This window comes from Chionomys nivalis, chromosome 6 (genome assembly GCF_950005125.1).
Source record: "Chionomys nivalis chromosome 6, mChiNiv1.1, whole genome shotgun sequence".
NCBI classification, from domain to species: domain Eukaryota; kingdom Metazoa; phylum Chordata; class Mammalia; order Rodentia; family Cricetidae; genus Chionomys; species Chionomys nivalis.
The window spans coordinates 77,427,917-77,447,630 of record NC_080091.1 but is presented as its reverse complement, the minus strand read 5'-3'; the positions used below and the strand labels follow the sequence as shown (position 1 = coordinate 77,447,630).

Genomic DNA, 19,714 nt, shown 5'->3' with positions numbered 1-19,714 from the left:
TTTTACATTTCTATAAGAGAAGCCTTCCTTCCTTCCTTCCTTCCTTCCTTCCTTCCTTCCTTCCTTCCTTCCTTCCTTCCTTCCTTCCTTCCTCCCTCCCTCCCTCCCTCCCTCCCTCCCTCCCTCCCTCCTTCCCTCCCTCCTTCCCTCCTTCCCTCCTTCCTTCCTTCCTTCCTTTCTTAATTATATACATAGTATTCTACCTGCATGTATGCTGCAGGCCAGAAGCTAATTATAGATGGTTGTGAGCCACCATGTGGCTGCTGGGAATTGAACTCTGGAGGAGCAGAGCCATCTCTCCAGCCCAAAGAAGCCTTTTTAATATGTTAATATTTGTAAATATTTTCTCTAATAGAAATTCAGATCTTCACATGAAGCAGTTTTGAACTATGACACAGTTTCAGTGGAACATAAGGACCTGGTGCTCTACAGACTTCACTGGGGAAACGGCGAGGTGTCGGCGCTCAGTGATGGAAAAGAGAAATTCAAGGTGGATGATAGAGAAACCAGCATGAGTTCTGAGAACAGCATCGAAGGGAGGGCACACGTGGACATTCGGCAGGAGCGTTGCTTGGCTTATGTTCTACACACCTCGGGGACCACAGGAACACCAAAGATTGTCAGAGTGCCTCATGCATGCATACTACCAAATGTCCAGCACTTTCGGTGAGTCCTCCTTTGAATCCCTTAGAATTTGTGCTTTAAGCTGGGTGTGGTGGGACTCGCCTGTAGTTTCAGCAGTTGAGAGGCAGAGGCAGGCAGATCTTTGTGAGTTTGAGGCCAACCTGGTCTACAAGAGCTAATTCCAGGACAGGCACCAAAGCTACAGAGAAACCCTGCCTCAAAATACAAACAAACAAAAACCTTCCATTTTAGCTGAGCAGTGATAGCCCACACCTTTTATCCCAGCATTCAGGAAGCAAAGGCAGGTGGATCTCTGAGTTCGAGGCCAGCCTGATCTATAGAGTAAGTTCCAGGACAGCCAGGGCTGTCAGACAGAGAGACCCTGTTTTGAAAAACAAAATACCAAACAAACAAAATCTTGCATTTAAAAAAAAAAAAAATGAGTTTAAATCTTTGTAAATCTTGATCCAAGTGGATAAGCTTAAATAACTGATCAGTTGGATCTGCCTGATTGATGTATATATTTAGACTTCTGCAGACAAGAGGTAAGGTATGCACTTGTTAACACGCCAATCACAGAATGCGTGCGTGCGCGTGCGTGTGATTGGAGTTAAGATCCCAGGCATCCATCCCACCAATGCCTCTAACTCCAGCTCGTTTTCTGGCTGCTAGCACCGTCTCCTCACACGTTTGTGCATTTGCAATGCGCACACACAATGTCTTCAGAAATAAAAATGAAAAATAAATCAAGCAGAAGGAAGAGTCTACTGAAAGGAAACCAGAATATAAGAATGAATTATTATGGGCTGGAGAGATGGCTCAGTGGTTAAGAGCACTGCTGCTCTTCCAAAGGTCCTGAGTTCAATTCCCGGCAACCACATGGTGGCTCACAACCATCTGTAACGATGTCTGGCACCCTCTTCTGGCCTACAGATATACACACAGACAGAATATTGCATACATAATAAATAAATAAATATTTAAAAAAAAGAATTATTATGAGGAACTGGCTTTCACAGTGTGGCTGAAGAAGTGTGGAGAGCACAAAGTATGCAGCTAGGAGAGAGTCATAGCAGGCTGGGACTCCCACAGGCATGAGACTGTCCACAGCAGTCAGAAAACACAGTCAGCTGCTGCTGCTTCTTGTTAAAAAATATTTTAATGCCGGGCGGTGGTGGCGCACGCCTTTAATCCCAGCACTCGGGAGGCAGAGGCAGGCGGATCTCTGTGAGTTCGAGGCCAGCCTGGTCTACAGAGCTAGTTCCAGGACAGGCTCCAAAGCTACAGAGAAACCCTGTCTCGAAAAACCAAAAAAAAAAAAAAAAAAAAAATATTTTAATTTGTTTTTAATTTGTGTTTATGTCTGTATATACTTGTGGGTATGGTATGTGCCTGCAGAGGCCAGAGACTTTGGTTCCTTCTCGAGCTGGAGTTACCTAGACCGCACTGCCTGACCTCTCAGTAGGTGCTGGAGCACTAGTATGCTCTGGTCCATGAAGCCGTCTCTCTAGCCTTGTTTGGTTTTCACTAAGGAGAAATTCAGCCATTCCAGGATTGATAACACTCAGCTGACTGTGGACTGGACCGTTCAGCAGAATAACCAACAAGAGGGTGTACCTTTACTAACTAGCAGCTGCCATCCTTCTGTTCTCTGACTTCCCCCTTAAAGGGAAACCCGTATAACTGGTGATTCACATTTGTAATTCTAGCTATTGGAAGGCTGAAGCAGGAGGATTGCTGTGAGTTTGAGACCATTCTGGGCTACATAGTGAGTACCAGGGCCAGCCAGAATGTCTCTATAAGCAAAAAAACAAAACAACAAAAATAAGAATGAAACCATAGTAGAAAGAGAATTCTGGGGGTTATAGTTCAATCTGTCTAAATCGACATACCAGAAAGTCTGTCTGGTAGAAGAGGGGAAATGGTATTATTTAAGGCACTTTCTTCTATTTATTTTATTTTTAAATTTTTTTGAGACAGGGTCTCACTATGTAGCTCTGACTGTCCTCAAACTCATAGAGACCCACCCTTCTCTGCTCCCAAGTGCTGGGATTGTGGGCATGCGCTACCACACCTAAAGGGCTCTCAGTCCTGCCTTCTGTAAAGAGGGTTTCCAGCAGCAGCTGCACCATTGGTTAATCTGAAGAACAAAGTCTGAAGCATCCAGAAAATGTGTTTTCCTGATAACTGATTTCCTCCCTCTTCTTTGTTTAGATTTATCTATTTTTATTTTATGCATATTAATGTTTTTCTTGCATACATGTCAGTTTATGCCTGGTGTTCGTGGATGTCAGGAGAAGGCATGAATTCCCTGGAACAAGAGCTTCAGATGGTGGTGAAATATCATGCAGGTGCTGGGACCTGAACCTGGGTCCTTTGCAAGAGCAGGAAGTGCTTTTGACCACCCAGTTGTCTCTCTCGTCCCTACTTTTTTTTTTTTTTTTTTTTTTGGTTTTTCGAGACAGGGTTTCTCTGTGGTTTTGGAGCCTGTCCTGGAACTAGCTCTTGTAGACCAGGCTGGTCTCGAACTCACAGAGATCCGCCTGCCTCTGCCTCCCAAGTGCTGGGATTAAAGGCGTGCGCCACCACCGCCCGGCCCTCTTGTCCCTACTTAATGGTTCTTTAGGGTCTGTGCTTACCTGATGGAGGAAGGTCATTGGTTAATAAAGAAACTGCGTTGGCCCCTTTAATAGGACAGAAAATTAGGTAGGCGGAGTAGACAGAACAGAATGCTGGGAGAAAGAAGCCGAGTCAGGCAGTCGCCATGATTCTCCCATTCCAGACAGACGCAGGCTAAGATCTCCCTGGTAAGCCAGCTCGTGGGGCTACACAGAATATCAGAAATGGGTTAGATCAATATGTAAGAGCTAGCCAATAAGAGGTTAAAACTAATGGGCCAAGCAGTGTTTAAAAGAATACAGTTTCCGTGTAATTATTTCAGTATAAAGCTAGCCGAGCAGGCGGCTGGGTGCCAGGAACGTAGCCCGCCACTCATATTACAACAGAGTGGCACCCAACGTGATAACTAAATCCACCTAAAAACTTGAGAAGGCTAAAAAATAAGGGAGAGAGAGTTTAACACAGATTTTTGCTGTTTGTTGGCCTGCTGGAGAGAGATTTCCTGATTCGGCAACAGCAGCAGAAAAAAATGCTGCGTCATTTTAAAGCGTGGCTTCCTGGGCTGTGCCACCAATGCAAACTCTGGCTTTAAAACATTTCAATGGCTTTTATGGGACGAGATGTTTGTGTTCCCGCTTGGGATCCGCTTAGGATCGGAAGGAGAGTGCTCTGAGACCATGCCGATGGCTCAACGCTCCCCACCTGCACCTGGGCAGATGGCAGAATCAGGCTTAGGCAGGCGGAAGAGCAGGGCGGATCCCTGCCTCCATACTGTTTTCAGACTGTGCAGTGCTCTGCGTGTCAGATTTGGCTGTAACTTGGATGATGTGCCTGGAACTGCACAGCTCAGGGACACCAAATGGCTCTGAGGCAGGAGCAGCTCAGCTCCTGTTGAGCTCATGCGAACTGTGCTGGTCTCAGGCAGGAACTGCCGTAATTACCATAATAATAGCACAGTTAAGGTTTAGACTGGGCAGGACACAGGCAGTACCGTATTACCTGTACATGGTGCAACTTAAATTTCTTAAGAACTGCTTAACATTTTAAGAAATGCTCCTGGATAGTAAAAAAATTACAGATTCACAATAAAACAGATTCAGACATAAAAGACCACTAAATGAGTCACAGTGTTGGATGAATGTACGTAGGCTTGGGAGAGAGAAGAAAAAGAATATAAAGAATAAAGTTAATGTCTTAAAAAAAGGGGGTAAAGTCTTTAAAGAGACAGAGTACAGATAGTTATAGATGAAAAGAAATAGAGAAAAATAAGCCATGTAACAATGGAAAATTCACAGAGAGTATGGATTATGTACATTGTGTTTTCTTTAAATTTTTTGACTGTAAAAGAGCTAAGTACAGAGAGACATTTCATTATATGGGCTGCCAAGAATGGATATCATAAGGGTATTATGATTTCAGAATTTGGGTCTAAGGATATGATGCTTTGGAGAGGGTCTTCTTTTGTTTTCACAGAGGATGAGACCCTGTGAATTGTTTCTATCCCAATATGGTATGATAGACCACGCCCTCCTGAAAGGTTGCCGTGAACACCTTCAGAAAATTATTTCACTCAACTGCTGACTGAGATGAACCTGGCAGACAGGTTACACCATAAAAGACCTGAATAACAGCGCCCCCATTCAGCAGGAAGCAGTTTGGAGAGAAAAACTGCACCCATGTTCCCATATATTGTTTATAAATGTTCTTTTACATTTAAAGGGGGATATGATATAGATATGAATAATTTGTATTGGTATGGATTTTAAGGTCAATTTTGTTATATGTATATGTATTTCTGATCTTGATTAAGGTATTGTGATTGTGTAGTTCATTAAAAAATGTAATGTATAATTAGGAAATATAGGTGGCTAATGGATAATCATCGATAATAGTAAAGCTTGTAGTCATGTTAGTTACATTTTCTAGATATATAGAGATATATTTCAGTTGGATAGGCATTCTTCATGTTTTTCAAAGACTACAGAATATGACATTTTATTTCTTGTTTGCTTAGGTAATATTATATCCTTCTGGAATCTTTGATGGAGTTGAAGAATGGATACATAGTTGTAGTTTTCCTTAGTTATGATAAAAGATAAAATGGATATAAATATTGTAACTGTAATTCTTGCTTGATAACTGTTTTGCTATATGTAATTTTACTATGTTAAAATGAAAGCCTTCTTTTTTGTTTAAACAGAAAAAGGAAAAAGGGGAAATGATGTGGGAATGATTTTTTTTTTTTTTTTTTGGTTTTTCAAGACAAGGTTTCTCTGTGGCTTTGATTCCTGTCCTGGAACTAGCTCTGTAGACCAGGCAGGTCTCGAACTCACAGAGATCCGCCTGCCTCTGCCTCCCGAGTGCTGGGATTAAAGGCGTGGGAGTGATTTCTTTCTAATCTGTTGCTTTCATTGGTTAATTAATAAAGAAACTGCCTAGGCCCATTTGATAGGCCAACCCTTAGGTGGGTGGAGTAAACAGAACAGAATTCTGGGAGAAAGAAGCCGAGTCAGGCAGTCGTCATGGTTCTCTCACTCCAGACAGACGCAGGTTAAGATCTTTCCTGGTAAGCCAGCTTGTGGTGCTACACAGAATATTAGAAATGGGTTAGATCAAAATGTAAGAGCTAGCCAATAAGAGGCTGGAACTAATGGGCCAGGCAGTGTTTAAAAGAATACAGTTTTTGTGTAATTATTTCGGGTAAAGCTAGCCGGATGGTGGGACGCAGCCCCACCGCCGCTCCTATTACAACACTTACCCAGGCTTCGGCGTTCCTTATGACAGCTGTGCTCTGTCTGTCTGTCCCTAGGGTGCTTTTTGACATCACCCAAGAAGACGTTTTGTTTCTGGCTTCGCCTCTGACCTTCGATCCATCTGTTGTGGAAATATTTGTTTCTCTGTCCAGTGGAGCCTGTCTGCTCATCGTGCCAACTTCTGTCAAAGTGTTCCCAGCCAAGTTAGCTGATGTTCTCTTTTCCCGCCACAGAGTGACCGCTCTACAGGTATATTTCAGTACCAACAGAAAAGTTTTCATCTACATTCTTCTAATGTTACGTGTCTTAGAGAATCCTTTATACTTCTATAGTTCTTCCCAGTGGATTAATGATGTGCAGTTAGCTCATCAAAGGTACCGCCTTGTGATGGCAATGTTTATTTTAAAATGAAAGAGAGTTCAGTTAGTCATGCCTATAGAATCATTTACTGTGCATTTTCCTGTAGTACAACTGGAGGAACTTGACTTTGACTGTGGTGTACTGTTGGGGTATCTTCTCTCACAACATTTAAGCATGTTGTGTTTCCTACCAAACGCTAGTATATTAATTGCACCATTACAGATGAGCTAAGAGCCAGGTGTGCTAGCACCTGCCTGGACTCTCAATACTTGGGAGGTAGAGTCTTCCTATATGGAGCTTAAGACCAACCTCTGCTACATAGTGAGTTCAAGGCTAGCCTGAGCTACCTAGAATCCTGTATTTAAAACAAACTAAGGATGCCAGGCAGTAGTAGTGCACACCTTTAATCCCAGCACTCAGGAGGCAGAGGCAGGCGGATCTCTGTGAGTGTGAGGCCAGCCTGGTCTACAAAGTGAGTTCCAGGACAGCCAGGCTACATGGAGAAACCCTGTCTCAAAAAACCAAAACCAAACAAACAACCGCCCTCCCCCCCAAAAAAAAAAATCCAAAACAAACAAAGGAGCCCGGCAGTGTTGGTTCCTATTGCTATGAAGAGACACCATGACCACAGCAACTCTTATAAAGAAACATTTAATTGGGGCTGGCTTACAGTTGAAAGGTTTAGTCCATTATTGTCATGGTGGCACTTAGGCAGACATGGTGCTGGAGAAGGAGCTGAGAGTTCTACATCTGGATCAGCAGACAGCAGGAAGAGAGAGAAAATGAGCTTCAAACCCAGCCCAGATGACACACTTCCTCCAACAAAGCCACACCTACTCCAACAAGGCCGCAGCCCCTAATAGTACCACTTCTTATGAGCCTATGGGGACTATTTTTATTTAAATCACTACAAAGGCTGATTTGTGCAGCCCAAATATTCTTTGATATGTGGCCTTTCACTGACACATGGTCAACTTACCAGGGCTACACTCTTAAGAGAAACTGACAGTTGCTGGTAGCTCCTTGGTTAGGGGTGGGACATTGTGCCCAACTCCTCTCTCCATGCTGGGACTTGATCTGGCCTGGGCTTGCATGGATTTTGTGCATGCTGTCACACCCACTGTGAATTCAGACGCTGTCCTTGGAGAGGACAGGTTCACTTTCTGTCACCTATATGGTGGCTCATAATTATAACTCCAGTTCTAGAGGATCTGACACCATCTTCTGACCTCTGAGAACACCACCTAGGCACACATGTGGTGCACACATGTGATGCACACATAGGCATAGAGAGGAAGCACTTACAGAAGTTATAAAACAGGGTGTAGAGGGCTGGAGAGATGGCTCAGTGGTTAAGAGCATTGCCTGCTCTTCCAAAGGTCCTGAGTTCAATTCCCGGCAACCACATGGTGGCTCACAACCATCTGTAATGAGGTCTGGTGCCCTCTTCTGGCCTGCAGACATATACACAGACAGAATATTGTATGCATAATAAATAAATAAATAAATATTAAAAACAAAACAAAAAAACAGGGTGTAGAACCCAGGTTGTGAGATATTACATGGTAAATGGCTCAGCGAGATGAGACTGGAGTGGTTGCTGAGGATAAGAGTGTTTGCTGCTCTTCCAGAGGACTTCAGTTTGGTTCCCGGCACCCACATGGTGCTCATAACCATCCGTCACTTCAGACCCCAAGATCTAGGGGATCTAGTGCCTTCTTACATCCTCAGGCACCCACATATGCATGAAAGCAAAACACTCATAGAGATAAAATAATCCTTTTGTTTTTTGTTTTGTTTTTAGAGACAGGGTTTCTCTAAGTAACAACTCTGGCTGCCCTGGAACTTGCTCTGTAGACCAGGCTGACCTTGAATTCACAGAGATCCACCTGCCTCTGCCTCCTGGGTGCTGGGATTAAAAGTGTATATCACCACTGCCCTCTTGTTTGTTTGTTTCATTTTGTTTTTTTTTATTTTAAGATATTATATTATAAATGGTGAAAGATACTGATAATGGGTGTGCCAGCAACACACCTTTAATCCCAGCACTCAGGAGGTAGAGGCATGTGGATTTCTGTGAGTTCGAGGCCAGCCAAGACTATATAGTATGATCCTATCACAAAAGTCAAAAAAAATGAAAGAAAAAAAAACATTGAAGCGATGGGACTGAAGAGATGGTTCTGTGGCTGAGTGTGCTTGCTGTGATTCCAGAGGGTGCCCCCATGTCCATAGCTCACGGAATTTCGGCTGTAGGGGCTCTGAACCTTTCTGTGGCCTTTTTGGGCACTTGCACATATATACACATACACACACATAGTCCCACACATATACACATAGAAATAAATCTTAAAGAAGAAGAGAGCGTGTGTGATGATGCGTACCTTAAATCTCAGCTCTCTGGTAGGTCTGTGGTTTCACCAAATTTCTTTTATTTTTTCTTTTTCAAGACAGGGTTTCTCCATGTATCCCTGGCTGTCCTGAAATTACTCATTCTGTAAACCAAGCTGGCCTTGAACTCACAGAGATCTGTCTGCTGAGTGCTGGGATTACAGGCGTGCGCCACCACTGCCTGGCATTCTCGTCTCTTCATTAAGAAGAAAGAGCTCTTAATGCTGGTGAGTCTCACCAGTGCAGTAAGGGCAAAGGGAAAGGAAGGAAGACTAGGAGGAAGAAGAGGGAGAGAAGAAAAAGGACAAGGCGGAGGAAAAATTTCATGTGTAGATAGCATGATCATGTGTCTACAGAACTGGGAAAGGCAGGGAGAGGAAGACATTAGTACTAATAAACATTTAGCAAACCTGGAAGATACACACTCGATATAAAAACCTGCTGTATTTGAATGTGTAAATGTATGCATATAGTCATATGTATTTCTATATATATTCCTATTAAGAAAATGTCTAAAGCAAAATTAAGAAAATATTTCTTTACAATAGCATCAAAAATAATAAAATAGGAATAAGTTTAAAGAGTAACAAGACACGGTTGTGGGGGCACAGAGGGAGAAAAGAACAGCAACATTCATCCACCAAAACTCTAGCACGGAAATTAGAGATGCACCTACGTGGACAGGCATCTCACACTCATGTTGAAGTCTAAGCATTGTCAACAGGGGAGTTCACACTCAGTCTGTAAATTATATTAAATGCACTATTCTACCAAATCCCAGGAAATGTTTGGTAGAAATTCACAAGTTGATCCTAAATTTTATATGAAAATGGAAAAAAGTGTTAATTTATACAGTGGAGTACCACTTGATAATAACAAAGAGATAAACTGGGAGTCAGTCACCTTGAACAGCGAGAGTGCCGTGGACCCAGCAGGGGCTGCAGGGGCGTGGGAGCGTCAATCGAAAAATGCCGACCACCAAGGCACCACTCATTACTCCAGTTCTGATCCGCTCCTGTACTAGGGGGTCTAATCAGGCCTGTGTCTGCCTCCCTCTTGAGTAGACCAGATGCCCATCTACACAACCTTCCTGCAGCAGCTCCCCTCTCCAGGTGGCCAGATGGGAATTCAGACCAGTGTTGTTTCCCAGGACATTAACACGGCTGCCAAGTTTATTGATGCTGGGGCTGCTACAGTTGGTGTGACTGGGTCCTGGGCTGGCATCGGAACCGTGTTTGGTAGCTTGATTATTGGCTATGCCAGGAACCCGTCTCTCAAGCAACAGCTCTTCTCCTATGCCATTCTGGGCTTTGCCCTATCTGAGGCCATGAGGCTCTTTTGTTTGATGGCCGCCTTCCTCGTTCTCTTCGCCATGTGAGGCTCCAGGGGGTCACCCAGCTGTCCCTGCGGCTTTGACTCCAAGCCGGTCCTGGTGCTGGAGGGCACTAAGCTTCACCATTAAACAACAACGTTTCTCAAAACCAAAAAAAAAAAAAAGAAAGAAAAACTTTATATATACAATAAAATGGATGAGATGGAAAATATTTATTAGGGTTTTATAAATAGGGCTTACCAACTGAAAATTACAGCCTTAGGTCTAGAGAGATGTCCTGGTAGTTAGGAGTATTCCTTGCTCTCTCAGAGGCCCAGAGTTAGTCCCTAGCACTGTGTCTAATGGTTGACAATGCCTCTAACTCCAGCCATAGTATCCAATGACCTCTTCTGGCTTCTGCAGGCACACACATACAAACATACACAGAAATAATAATGCATCTTAAAAAAATAAAAATATAGTCTTAGTGTCCTCATTGGTTCCGAAGTAATGATTACAGTGTTTACATACAGAAGGAGGAAACTAAGTGATTTTATTGTGTTTCCAGGCAACGCCAACATTGCTGAGAAGATTTGGATGTGAGCTCATCAAGTCCACTGTCCTGTCAGCGCACACTTCTTTGAGAGTGCTGGCCCTCGGTGGGGAAGCCTTTCCCTCACTGGCTGTTCTCAGAAGCTGGAGAGGCGAAGGCAATAAGACACAAATATTTAATATTTATGGTATCACAGAGGTGTCCAGTTGGGCGACTTTCTACAGGATCCCCGAGGAAGTCCTTAATTCTCCTGTGAAGTAAGGCGTTAGTCATACTCAGTAGATGGGGGAGTCTTCTCCCAAGATCTTAGCAGTAGCCCTGGGGCTTGTGAGTTTTGTTGGGGATGGCAGTTGAACATGTTGAAGGTGATAGTCTTTGCATGCTAAGCCCACCCTCCACTGGGGAGCTATGCTCCTAACCCTACTGACAGGGTTTGTCAAGTGCTGTAGTGATAATATTTAAGACACTATTTCAACTTAAGAATCCAAAATCTTTCTTATAACTGGTGACAAGATCCTACCAGATCCTTTTGTGACATAACAGTATCAAACCATTTCCTCAGGCCTCTTTGCATTGTACCATAAACTGCTTTTGTCTTTGTTTGCTGTAGTGTGCTTTTGAGACACTGGGAATGGGTGCCCACGTGCGAATTTTAAGCTTGCCCTGGGCTGTGTTTTTCAGCAGACACGAATCTCCCGTGCAGCTGGGGTCACCACTCTTCGGAACGGTGGTCGAAGTCAGGGACACAAATGGCTCCCCAGTTCACGAGGGCACCGGCCAGGTATTTTTAGGTTGGTTTATATTTGTTGGTTTATTTTTCAAAAAGAAAAGTCGGATGTTTCTTATGTTCATTTCATGTTTTTTTTTTATAGAGAGTGCACTTTTCCGTGATAAATTTTAGTCTTTTCATAATCACAAGATATTTAGTATTTACCCGAATAGTTTCACATGCAGTTTCTAATAATCTGGAGACATGATTTGAAGTGTTAGCATTTGTAGACAAAACTACCTAGCAGTATTCTAAGGATATTTTTAAAATCATATATATTTTTAGAAATAAGTTTGGTTTTATCCTTTTGCTAACTTCCTGACGTTATTGTGCCCAGGTAGCATGGGTGGCATTAAAAAGTCTCATTTTAATATAGTCAAGGTTTGAATCTTAGTCACTGAATTTTAGAGGTGTTTGATTTTGATGTTGTTAAATCAATTTTCCATGGATTTTGTGACATTGGAGTTTGTGTCTTTGAAAGGTGGGGAGAACAGAGTGTGTTTCCTGGATGGTGAAACGGCAGTGCCTCCCGGCACCATGCGGGCCACAGGAGACTTTGTGACCGTGAAAGATGGAGAGATGTTTTTCTTGGGAAGAAAGGACAGCCAGATCAAGCGCCATGGCAAACGTCTTAACATTGAGCTTGTACGACAGGTAGAGCCATTTAATACTAAGTGTCTCTTATTTAGTGTCTTAGACAGCAGAGGCAGCTACCGCCAGACTTCTGTGCCAGGTCCTCTACAGCTCACATGCCTGAAACATCACTCAGGAGGCTGAGAATTATGGGCTCAAGGCCAGGCTGAGCTATATAACAGGATCCTAGCTTTTAATAAAAAAAGAAAGAATCATTGCCAGGTGGCGGTGGTGTACACCTTGAATCCCAGCACTCAGGAGGCAGAGGCAGGTAAATCTCTGAGTTAAAGGTCAGCCTGGTCTACAAAATGAGTTCTGGGACAGCCAAGACTACATACAGAAGCCCTGTATCAAAAAGCTAACAAAACAAACAAAACAAAAATCCCAAAATGATTGCAGTAAAAGGCGTGGATAATTCAAGGTATCTCTTATTTCCATCAGGAAGATATTTTGTTTGATTGTTTTGTTTTGAGGCAGAATCTGTTTATGTAGCCCAGGCTAGTCTAAAATTCCAAGTCCTCCTGCTTCGGCCTTTCTAGTGTAGGCTTACAGGCACAACTCCCCACTCAGCCTTCCTAGTGTTAAGGTTACAGGCATGACTCCCCAAGCCTGGCTTTAGATGGACATTTTTAAATGTTTTTGTTGGGGTGGGGGCGTTCTGAGACAGGGTCTCTCTGTGTAGTCCTAGCTGTCCTGGAATTCACTCTGAAGACCAGGCTTTGAACTCGCAGAGATCCTCCTGCTTCTGCCTCCTGAGTGCTGAGATTAAAGGCATGCAACACCACCGCTCAGCCAAGATGGCTATTTTTAAAATAAATAAGGGGTTGGAGAGATGGCCCGTGGTTAGAACTGTTACTGTTCCTGCAAAGGACCCAGGTTTGCCTTGTAGCACCCACATCAGACAGTTCACAACCTTTTTCTGTAGCTCCAGTTGCAGGGAACCCAACTCTCTCTGGCTCCTCCAGCACCTGCATTCACATGGTGCATAAAAACTCACACAGGCACACATACGTAAAAATACATAAAGGGGGTAACAAAATAGATCCTCAGGCCTATGAAAATACATTGGTTTATTTGCTTTGGAATGTATTTTTGTGGGCGGGGCGGGGGGACTGGTAGCTCTGTTAGTAGTAGATACCAATAGCAAGCAATTAAAAAAAATTCAGGTATTTTCTGGAAGTGATTCAGCTGTACTGATTTTAGATCAGCACAGTACAGCAAATCCAAGCATTCAGGAGCCCGTTTCTAGGTGTCCCCATTAGTAAGTGAGGATAATCTCTCTTCCAGGTGGCTGAAGAACTTCACCAGGTGGAATCCTGTGCAGTTACGTGGTATAATCAGGAAAAGTTGATTCTCTTCGTCGTAGCCAAAGTTGATTTGGTAAAGGATAGCATCCTTAAAGAATTGCGGAAACGCCTCCCAACTCACGCTCTCCCTGATGACATGGTGTTGATTGATGCTCTGCCATTCACGTGCCATGGTAAATAAAGTGATGTAAAGCAGATGTGTGCCGAGCTGGAGAACACTAATTAGTTTTTTTTTTTAACACTAATTAGTTTAACAGCTGTGTAAGTGCCGTTATCAGCGATACTAGCATGAATTACAGTAAACTCTGTTAATCGCTTTGTGTGACTAACTCATCCCTGATGAGAAACTCTTGTGGGCTGGTTGTATTGCAAGTAGGCAATTTCCCCCAGACCATTGTGCTGAGTATTAATTTGTGCAAACTTGACAATACCTGACAGAAGAAGCTAAGGGAGGAAAGATTTGGCCTCGTGGCTTCATAGTGTGTCTGTCTGCTGGATGGGAAGGTGCAGTGAGCAGCTTGGGTCATGTGACGGCAGGCCAGGAAGCAGAGAGGTGATGACAAGTCTGTCTCCTTTCCTTTATTCCCTCGATGCCCCCATCCCATATTCAGGGATGGTCCTTCCTGCTTCGTTCATCACCTAGAACATCCTCTCAGACACACCCAGGGGTGTTCCTCAGCCTCAGGTGACCCTGAATCCAGTCAGGTTGGCCATGAAGGCCAGCCATCACAGCTAGACAGTGGTTCTCAGATCACCAGAGAAGCAGAACTAATGTTTAGATAGGAATATAAGAATACATCAGGAACTGACTGGTGTGGCTCAGAAGGTCTCGCACTATGACTGTGAGCTGAGGGTTCTAAGAAAACTGGAGCTGAGTTCTGAGAGTCGGGGAGCCAACGGTTTAAACACTGCAGGCAGGGCATCTCCCAGCACAACAATGAGGAGGAAACAGAGGTGAATTTCCTACCCCCTCCTTCCACTTTTTGTCCTGTTCAGGCCTCCAAGGGCTGGAGGAAGACAGTCTTCTTTACCGAGTCCACTGATTCGTATGCTGATCTTATCCTGAACTCTCATTATAGATGTGCTCAGAAACAGTGTTTAGTCTCTGTTAAACAGTAGGCCAATCCCACAAACCATTCAAGTTGACACATAAAATGGATCATTACAGTAGTAGACTTGAAATTCTGCCTAATACTACTTAGCTTCAAATTATATTCCCTTTTGGCAACAGGACCTTGATATGTATTTCAGAATAGCCTTGATTTCACTGTATAGTCCAGGCTGCAAAATATATACTCTTAAATTCAGACACAAGGAGGGCCACATACCTGCACTGGGGACTGAGGCAGGAGGATACCAGCTTGAGCTACATAGTAACATCCTGCTTTAAAAAAAAAAAAGAAAGAAAGAAAGAAAAAAAAAATCCCTATGAGGCAAGAGAGATGTCTCAGTGGTAAAAATGGTTGCAGCACCGGCCTGGTGGGTTGATGACTTGATGCTGCGATGGAGAGAGTCAAGTCCCAAGAGTTGTATCGATTTACACAGAACACACACAGACATTTTAATGTGCATCGTGTGTGTGTGTGTGCATGCATTCTTGATAGTTCCTTACCCGTGGCATTTTTATCTAACGCATACTCGAGACCACGTCTTGAGCCTTTTACCGTGGATAAAGAGCGTCTCCTTCCCTCTTGTTTTCATAGCATTGGCCTTCAGAACTGACTCTCTGTGCTCTATGGTCTCTGAGCTTTACAGTGAAGAGCGTGTGGCTGATAAACACAGTGACTCTGGGGCAAAATTAATTTGCTTATTTTATGGGGTGGGATCAAGCCTAGGCCCACGTAGGTGCTGAACACATGTTTCACTGCTTGGCTATACCCTCAGCTGCATGGTTAAGGTTTAAATGTTATTTTAATGTTTGTTATTTCTCTTCATACTAAGGAAAAATTGATGTTTCTGAATTAAACAAGATATATTTAGACTACATAAACTCGGAGCCTAGGAATAAGATCCATGGAAAAGAGGAACTTTGGGAAAAATTACAGTATTTATGGAAGGTACAGTTTCTTTCTTTTTTTTTGGTTTTTCAAGACAGGGTTTCTCTGTGGCTACAGTTTCTTAAATACAAACTTATTTCTGTAATTCATTCTTTGTAGGGAATTTTAGTATTCCTAGTAAAGCAGTAAATATGTTTTTAAAATGTTATTTCTGTCCAGGTGCCAAGTAGCATGTCTTCCTTAGTCCAGTCAGTTCATACTAAAGGTTGGAGTGTTTAAGTAACTGTCTCACAAAGACATTCATTGAAAGGGAGCTAGTTTAAAAGGTGCTCGTGTCTACTCGCCTACTGACGTGACTTTTCTCAGGAGAGGCAGTGCAGTGCCTGTGCTCTTGCCATGCTAGAACCGTGCTCTTTCGGGTGGGCTAGCCATCGCGTGCTCTACCGGGTGGGCTAGCCATCGCATGTTGAAACATGCAGTAGCTGTGTGCTACTGCTCAGGCATTTTTTAATATGTCCCAATAGGCCAGCAAATGTTCTTAGATAAGATGTAGATTTTTCAGCAGGCGTTGGTGTCCCAGGCCTTTAGCTCCAGCAGTTGGGGAGCATTTTCAGCAGGCGTTGGTGTCCCAGGCCTTTAGCTCCAGCAGTTGGGGAGCAGAGACAGGTGGATTTCTGTGAGTTCGAGGCCAGCCTGGTCTACAGAGCGAGTTCCAGGACAGAGAAACCCTGTCTCGAAAACAACAGCAGTAAAAAGATGTAGATTTTCTGAATGCTTCTGTGAAGTAGATGCATTTAGTTAGTCTTAAAAACTGAGGACTTGCCGGGCGGTGGTGGTGCACGCCTTTAATCCCAGCACTCGGGAGGCAGAGGCAGGCGGATCTCTGTGAGTTCGAGACCAGCCTGGTCTACAAGAGCTAGTTCCAGGACAGGCTCCAAAGCCACAGAGAAACCCTGTCTCGAAAAAAAAAAAAAAAAAAAAAAAAACTGAGGACGGTGTTGTTATTGCTCACTGTAAGCAGGTTTGAGCTATATGAAGTGGACAGTATCCTTCCATGTAGGGGTATCAGCCGTGGGGATCTTAGGGACTAGTTGGTGAAGCGGATGTTTCTGTGACCTATTCCTTATTTTACAGGTAGGAAACCTGCTCTAAAGGGCATCATATTTAGAGATTATAGAGTGAACCTGACAGAGTTGGTGGTACAGTGATAATCATTAGAACAGAAAAAACAATTTTTAACTATCTTAATTGTTAGCATTTTTTATGATTCTGTCTGTATCGCTTGTTACGTGTGCAGTCCTGTGTTCAGGCCTCTTACCATGTCTCTCCCTCTCTGTGTGTAGTCTATTCTGAGTCTCCCTGGGGATCCCGAGGATGCTTGGAAGGTTCCCGAGGACTCAGTTTTCTTAGATAGTGGCGGCGATTCCCTCAAGTCCACGTGGCTCCTCAATGAGATTGAAAAACTCACTGGCACACCCATGCCTGGGCTCCTGGAGCTTATTCTCAGCAGATCTATCTTAGAGGTGTACAACCACATCGTTCAGACCGTGTTTGCACAGGAGGACCTGAAAGTCGGCAAGGGCTGTGCCACGAAAAGGAAACTCAGTGACACGGACCCAGAGGAAGCCAGCGGCAAACCTGCACAGCCGGCCTTGCCCTTTGCCCACGACAGCGAGGCAAACGCTCTGATTGCTCTCAGCAGAGGGAGTCAGCTCCTGTCTTTGGGCACTTGGGGGCATTTAACTAAGTTAGGACACTGCCTGTCAGTCTGTCCCCCTGATTTAATCTCACGGACTGACACTCAAGCACCAAAAGACTTAAGTCCTCCAGTTCCTGAGGAGAAGTTGGAAAAGCCATCAGTTTCTCAGGAGAGGAAACCTGCGGCAGGGGCTGAGACCATGTTGCGAGAGAGGTGGTGGTCAGACACGGGCAAATGTGTAGATGCGTCCCCTCTGCTGGTGATGGCAGCTGCCGATCCGTCATCCACAACTGTGTACATCGGCTCCCACTCCCACAGAGTGAAAGCGGTCGACCTTTACTCTGGGAAGACGAGATGGGAACAGCTCCTGGGAGATCGAATTGAATCCTCGGCATGCGTGTCCAAGTGTGGAAATTTTATTATAGTGGGTAAGCTTCTGAATCTGAGGTTCGTAGAGTTAAATTCCACACACACACACACACACACACACACACACACACACACACACACACACACACATTTTCAGTCTGACACCCAGATGGAAGCTTAGCTCTGTATTGCTATACTCTGACTTTGGCAATGTTTAATTTACCACCTCACTTTTCTCATGGAGAAACGGAAACTGTCATAGAGCATGATGCTGTGGTACACATTATGTTGAAACCCACTGACCCACCGCAGTGTCCCTGGGTCAGGAAGTTTGGAGGCACTTAGCTGATGATCGAGGTCTCATGCTTCTGTAGGTCCTGAGGGCTTTATGTGGAGTGGCAGGTTTGTTTTCAAGATGGCTCACAGACAGCACTGTCAGCACAGGGCCTCTGTTCTTAGTTGGTTTTTGCTAAGAAGCCTCTCTCTGTAGCTGTCTGAACATTTGCACAGCACGGCATCTGACTTCCTTCAGAGCGGGTGATCCCAAAGAGAAAGCCACAAGAACACAGGGTTCCTTTTAAAGACCTAGGCTCTAAAACTGGAGGCCATCATTTTTGCTTAATTGTGTTCATTAAACATAGATCACTCGGTCCAGTCCCTGCTCAGGGGAGAGAATTAGTTTCCATTTCTGGAAGAACGTCTTAGAATGTGTGGCTGTATTTTAAACCCATGGCAATTCTCAAAGAGTTCTGGGCAGGATTAATCAAGCCTGCAGTCCACTGGTACACCGTAAGGCACAAACGGAGCTCTTCAATGAAGGCTTGGAAATTGAATCTCAAGAGCGATGACCTGGCCATGGGCAGAACATCGTAAAGTATAGCAGTTGAAGCCATCCTAAATGGCCGTCCTCAGGTCCCATCCACGTTGTCTGACTCTGTGTGCCCAGGTCTCTGTAGAGACATCATTTGGAGGTTTTTACCCTTTCTACATCAGGATCCCCGAACTACCTTCTCATTCACAGCCACACTTGGGAAGAGAAGTTCAGTGGAGTTACTAAGAATACCGGTTCTTAGATCCTGATGCTGCCGCATGGTAACTTTGAAATTTTGGCCCTTTTGTTTGTTAACCTGCTTCCATTGTTGTCATCCATAAGTATGGATATAATTATGCTAAAGTATTTAAAAATGTAGGCTCGGATGTGGCTCAGATGGCAGAATGCTTGCCTAGCCTGCTCAGGGCCCTGGGTTCAATCCCCAGCACTGTATAAACCAGATGGTGTGATCATGCACAGCTGTATTCCCAGCACTCAGGGGGTGGAGGCTGAAGGATCAGAAGGTCTTAGGATACCTGAGGCTAGCCTGGGCTAATGGCCCCGGTCTCAAAAGAAAAAACCCCCAGTACATAGGAAATGCGCAGTGGACATTGGTTGTTATTCATGCTAACTTTTCTCAAACAGCTCTGAGCACCTGTACTGTTACAGTAACGGTTGGGTAAAAGGAGAATAACCCGAGGCTCTGTGACACTGGGCAGTTTATCCGGTCACAGCCAGGGCAGATTTGAACCCAATTCTGTCATTGTGGGTGTGTCCGTGTGCTCGTGAGGTGAGAGACTACTTGTTGGTTGTCTCTTTCCCCCATGTTGGTCTGGGTATCATGACGTCAGGCTTGGTGGCAGCTGTCTTTACTGACCGTCTTGCTGCCCGCAGTAATATTAAAAACAAGGGCCTGCTGGGTGTGGAGGTGTTCACCTGTAACTCAGCACTCGGGGCTGAGGCCTAGGGCTGGGTGAGAGACCTGTGCTGCCAGACCAGCACAAGCCGGGATTTTACAGGACTGTGCTCGTCAGGGTCTGCCGTGTCTGCTGAAAGCTAAATCAGGTGTGAGAACAGATGTATATAAGAAGAGCATGAATATGAATTGTCATCATTTAAACCAAATATTTTTATCAATGTATCTTAATCTCATCGTTTATATTTTGTTTCTCTGTAGGCTGCTATGATGGATTAGTTTATGTTCTAAGAAGTAAGAGTGGAGAAAAACATTGGGCATTTACCACTGAAGATGCTGTCAAAAGCTCGCCAGCCCTGGACCCCACCACAGGCCTCATCTATGTCGGGTCTCATGACCAGCATGCGTATGCTCTAGACATCTATGTAAGGATTCACTGCATCCATGTCACACTGTAAACACAGGGGCATGTCACTGTTGCGTGAGCTTGAGTCTGCAAGCAGGCATTAACTATAGTCCACGTATAACGTTTAGTCTGGAAAGAAGTGATTAGTCAAATTTAAACATCTTAAGACATTTTTAACTTTCTTTCAAATAATTTCTG

The 19,714-nt window shown here is 44.2% G+C and overlaps 1 protein-coding gene and 1 pseudogene across 7 annotated transcripts in view; both read left to right on the top strand.

The window, feature by feature from the left end:
* Aasdh (aminoadipate-semialdehyde dehydrogenase) overlaps positions 1-19,714 on the top strand; it is a 36,636-nt gene that overhangs the window by 8,054 nt on the left and 8,868 nt on the right. For 5 of the 7 annotated variants that reach the window (XR_009057236.1, XR_009057235.1, XR_009057234.1 and 2 more), the window contains exons 4-12: positions 356-666; positions 6,053-6,245; positions 10,625-10,866; positions 11,291-11,400; positions 11,860-12,032; positions 13,299-13,491; positions 15,260-15,375; positions 16,659-17,442; positions 19,372-19,535. Coding sequence is in view for 2 of the 7 variants with exons in the window: in XM_057771120.1 (XP_057627103.1) it covers positions 356-666; positions 6,053-6,245; positions 10,625-10,866; positions 11,291-11,400; positions 11,860-12,032; positions 13,299-13,491; positions 15,260-15,375; positions 16,659-17,442; positions 19,372-19,535 (2,286 nt within the window). In the remaining 5 variants the exon portion in view is untranslated. Of the gene's footprint in view, positions 1-355; positions 667-6,052; positions 6,246-10,624; positions 10,867-11,219; positions 11,401-11,859; positions 12,033-13,298; positions 13,492-15,259; positions 15,376-16,658; positions 17,443-19,371; positions 19,536-19,714 lie in introns of those variants that run through there. The other 2 variants (XR_009057237.1, XR_009057238.1) reach the window with 2 other exon arrangements.
* On the top strand, positions 9,713-10,122 carry LOC130875406 (ATP synthase F(0) complex subunit C1, mitochondrial-like; annotated as a pseudogene).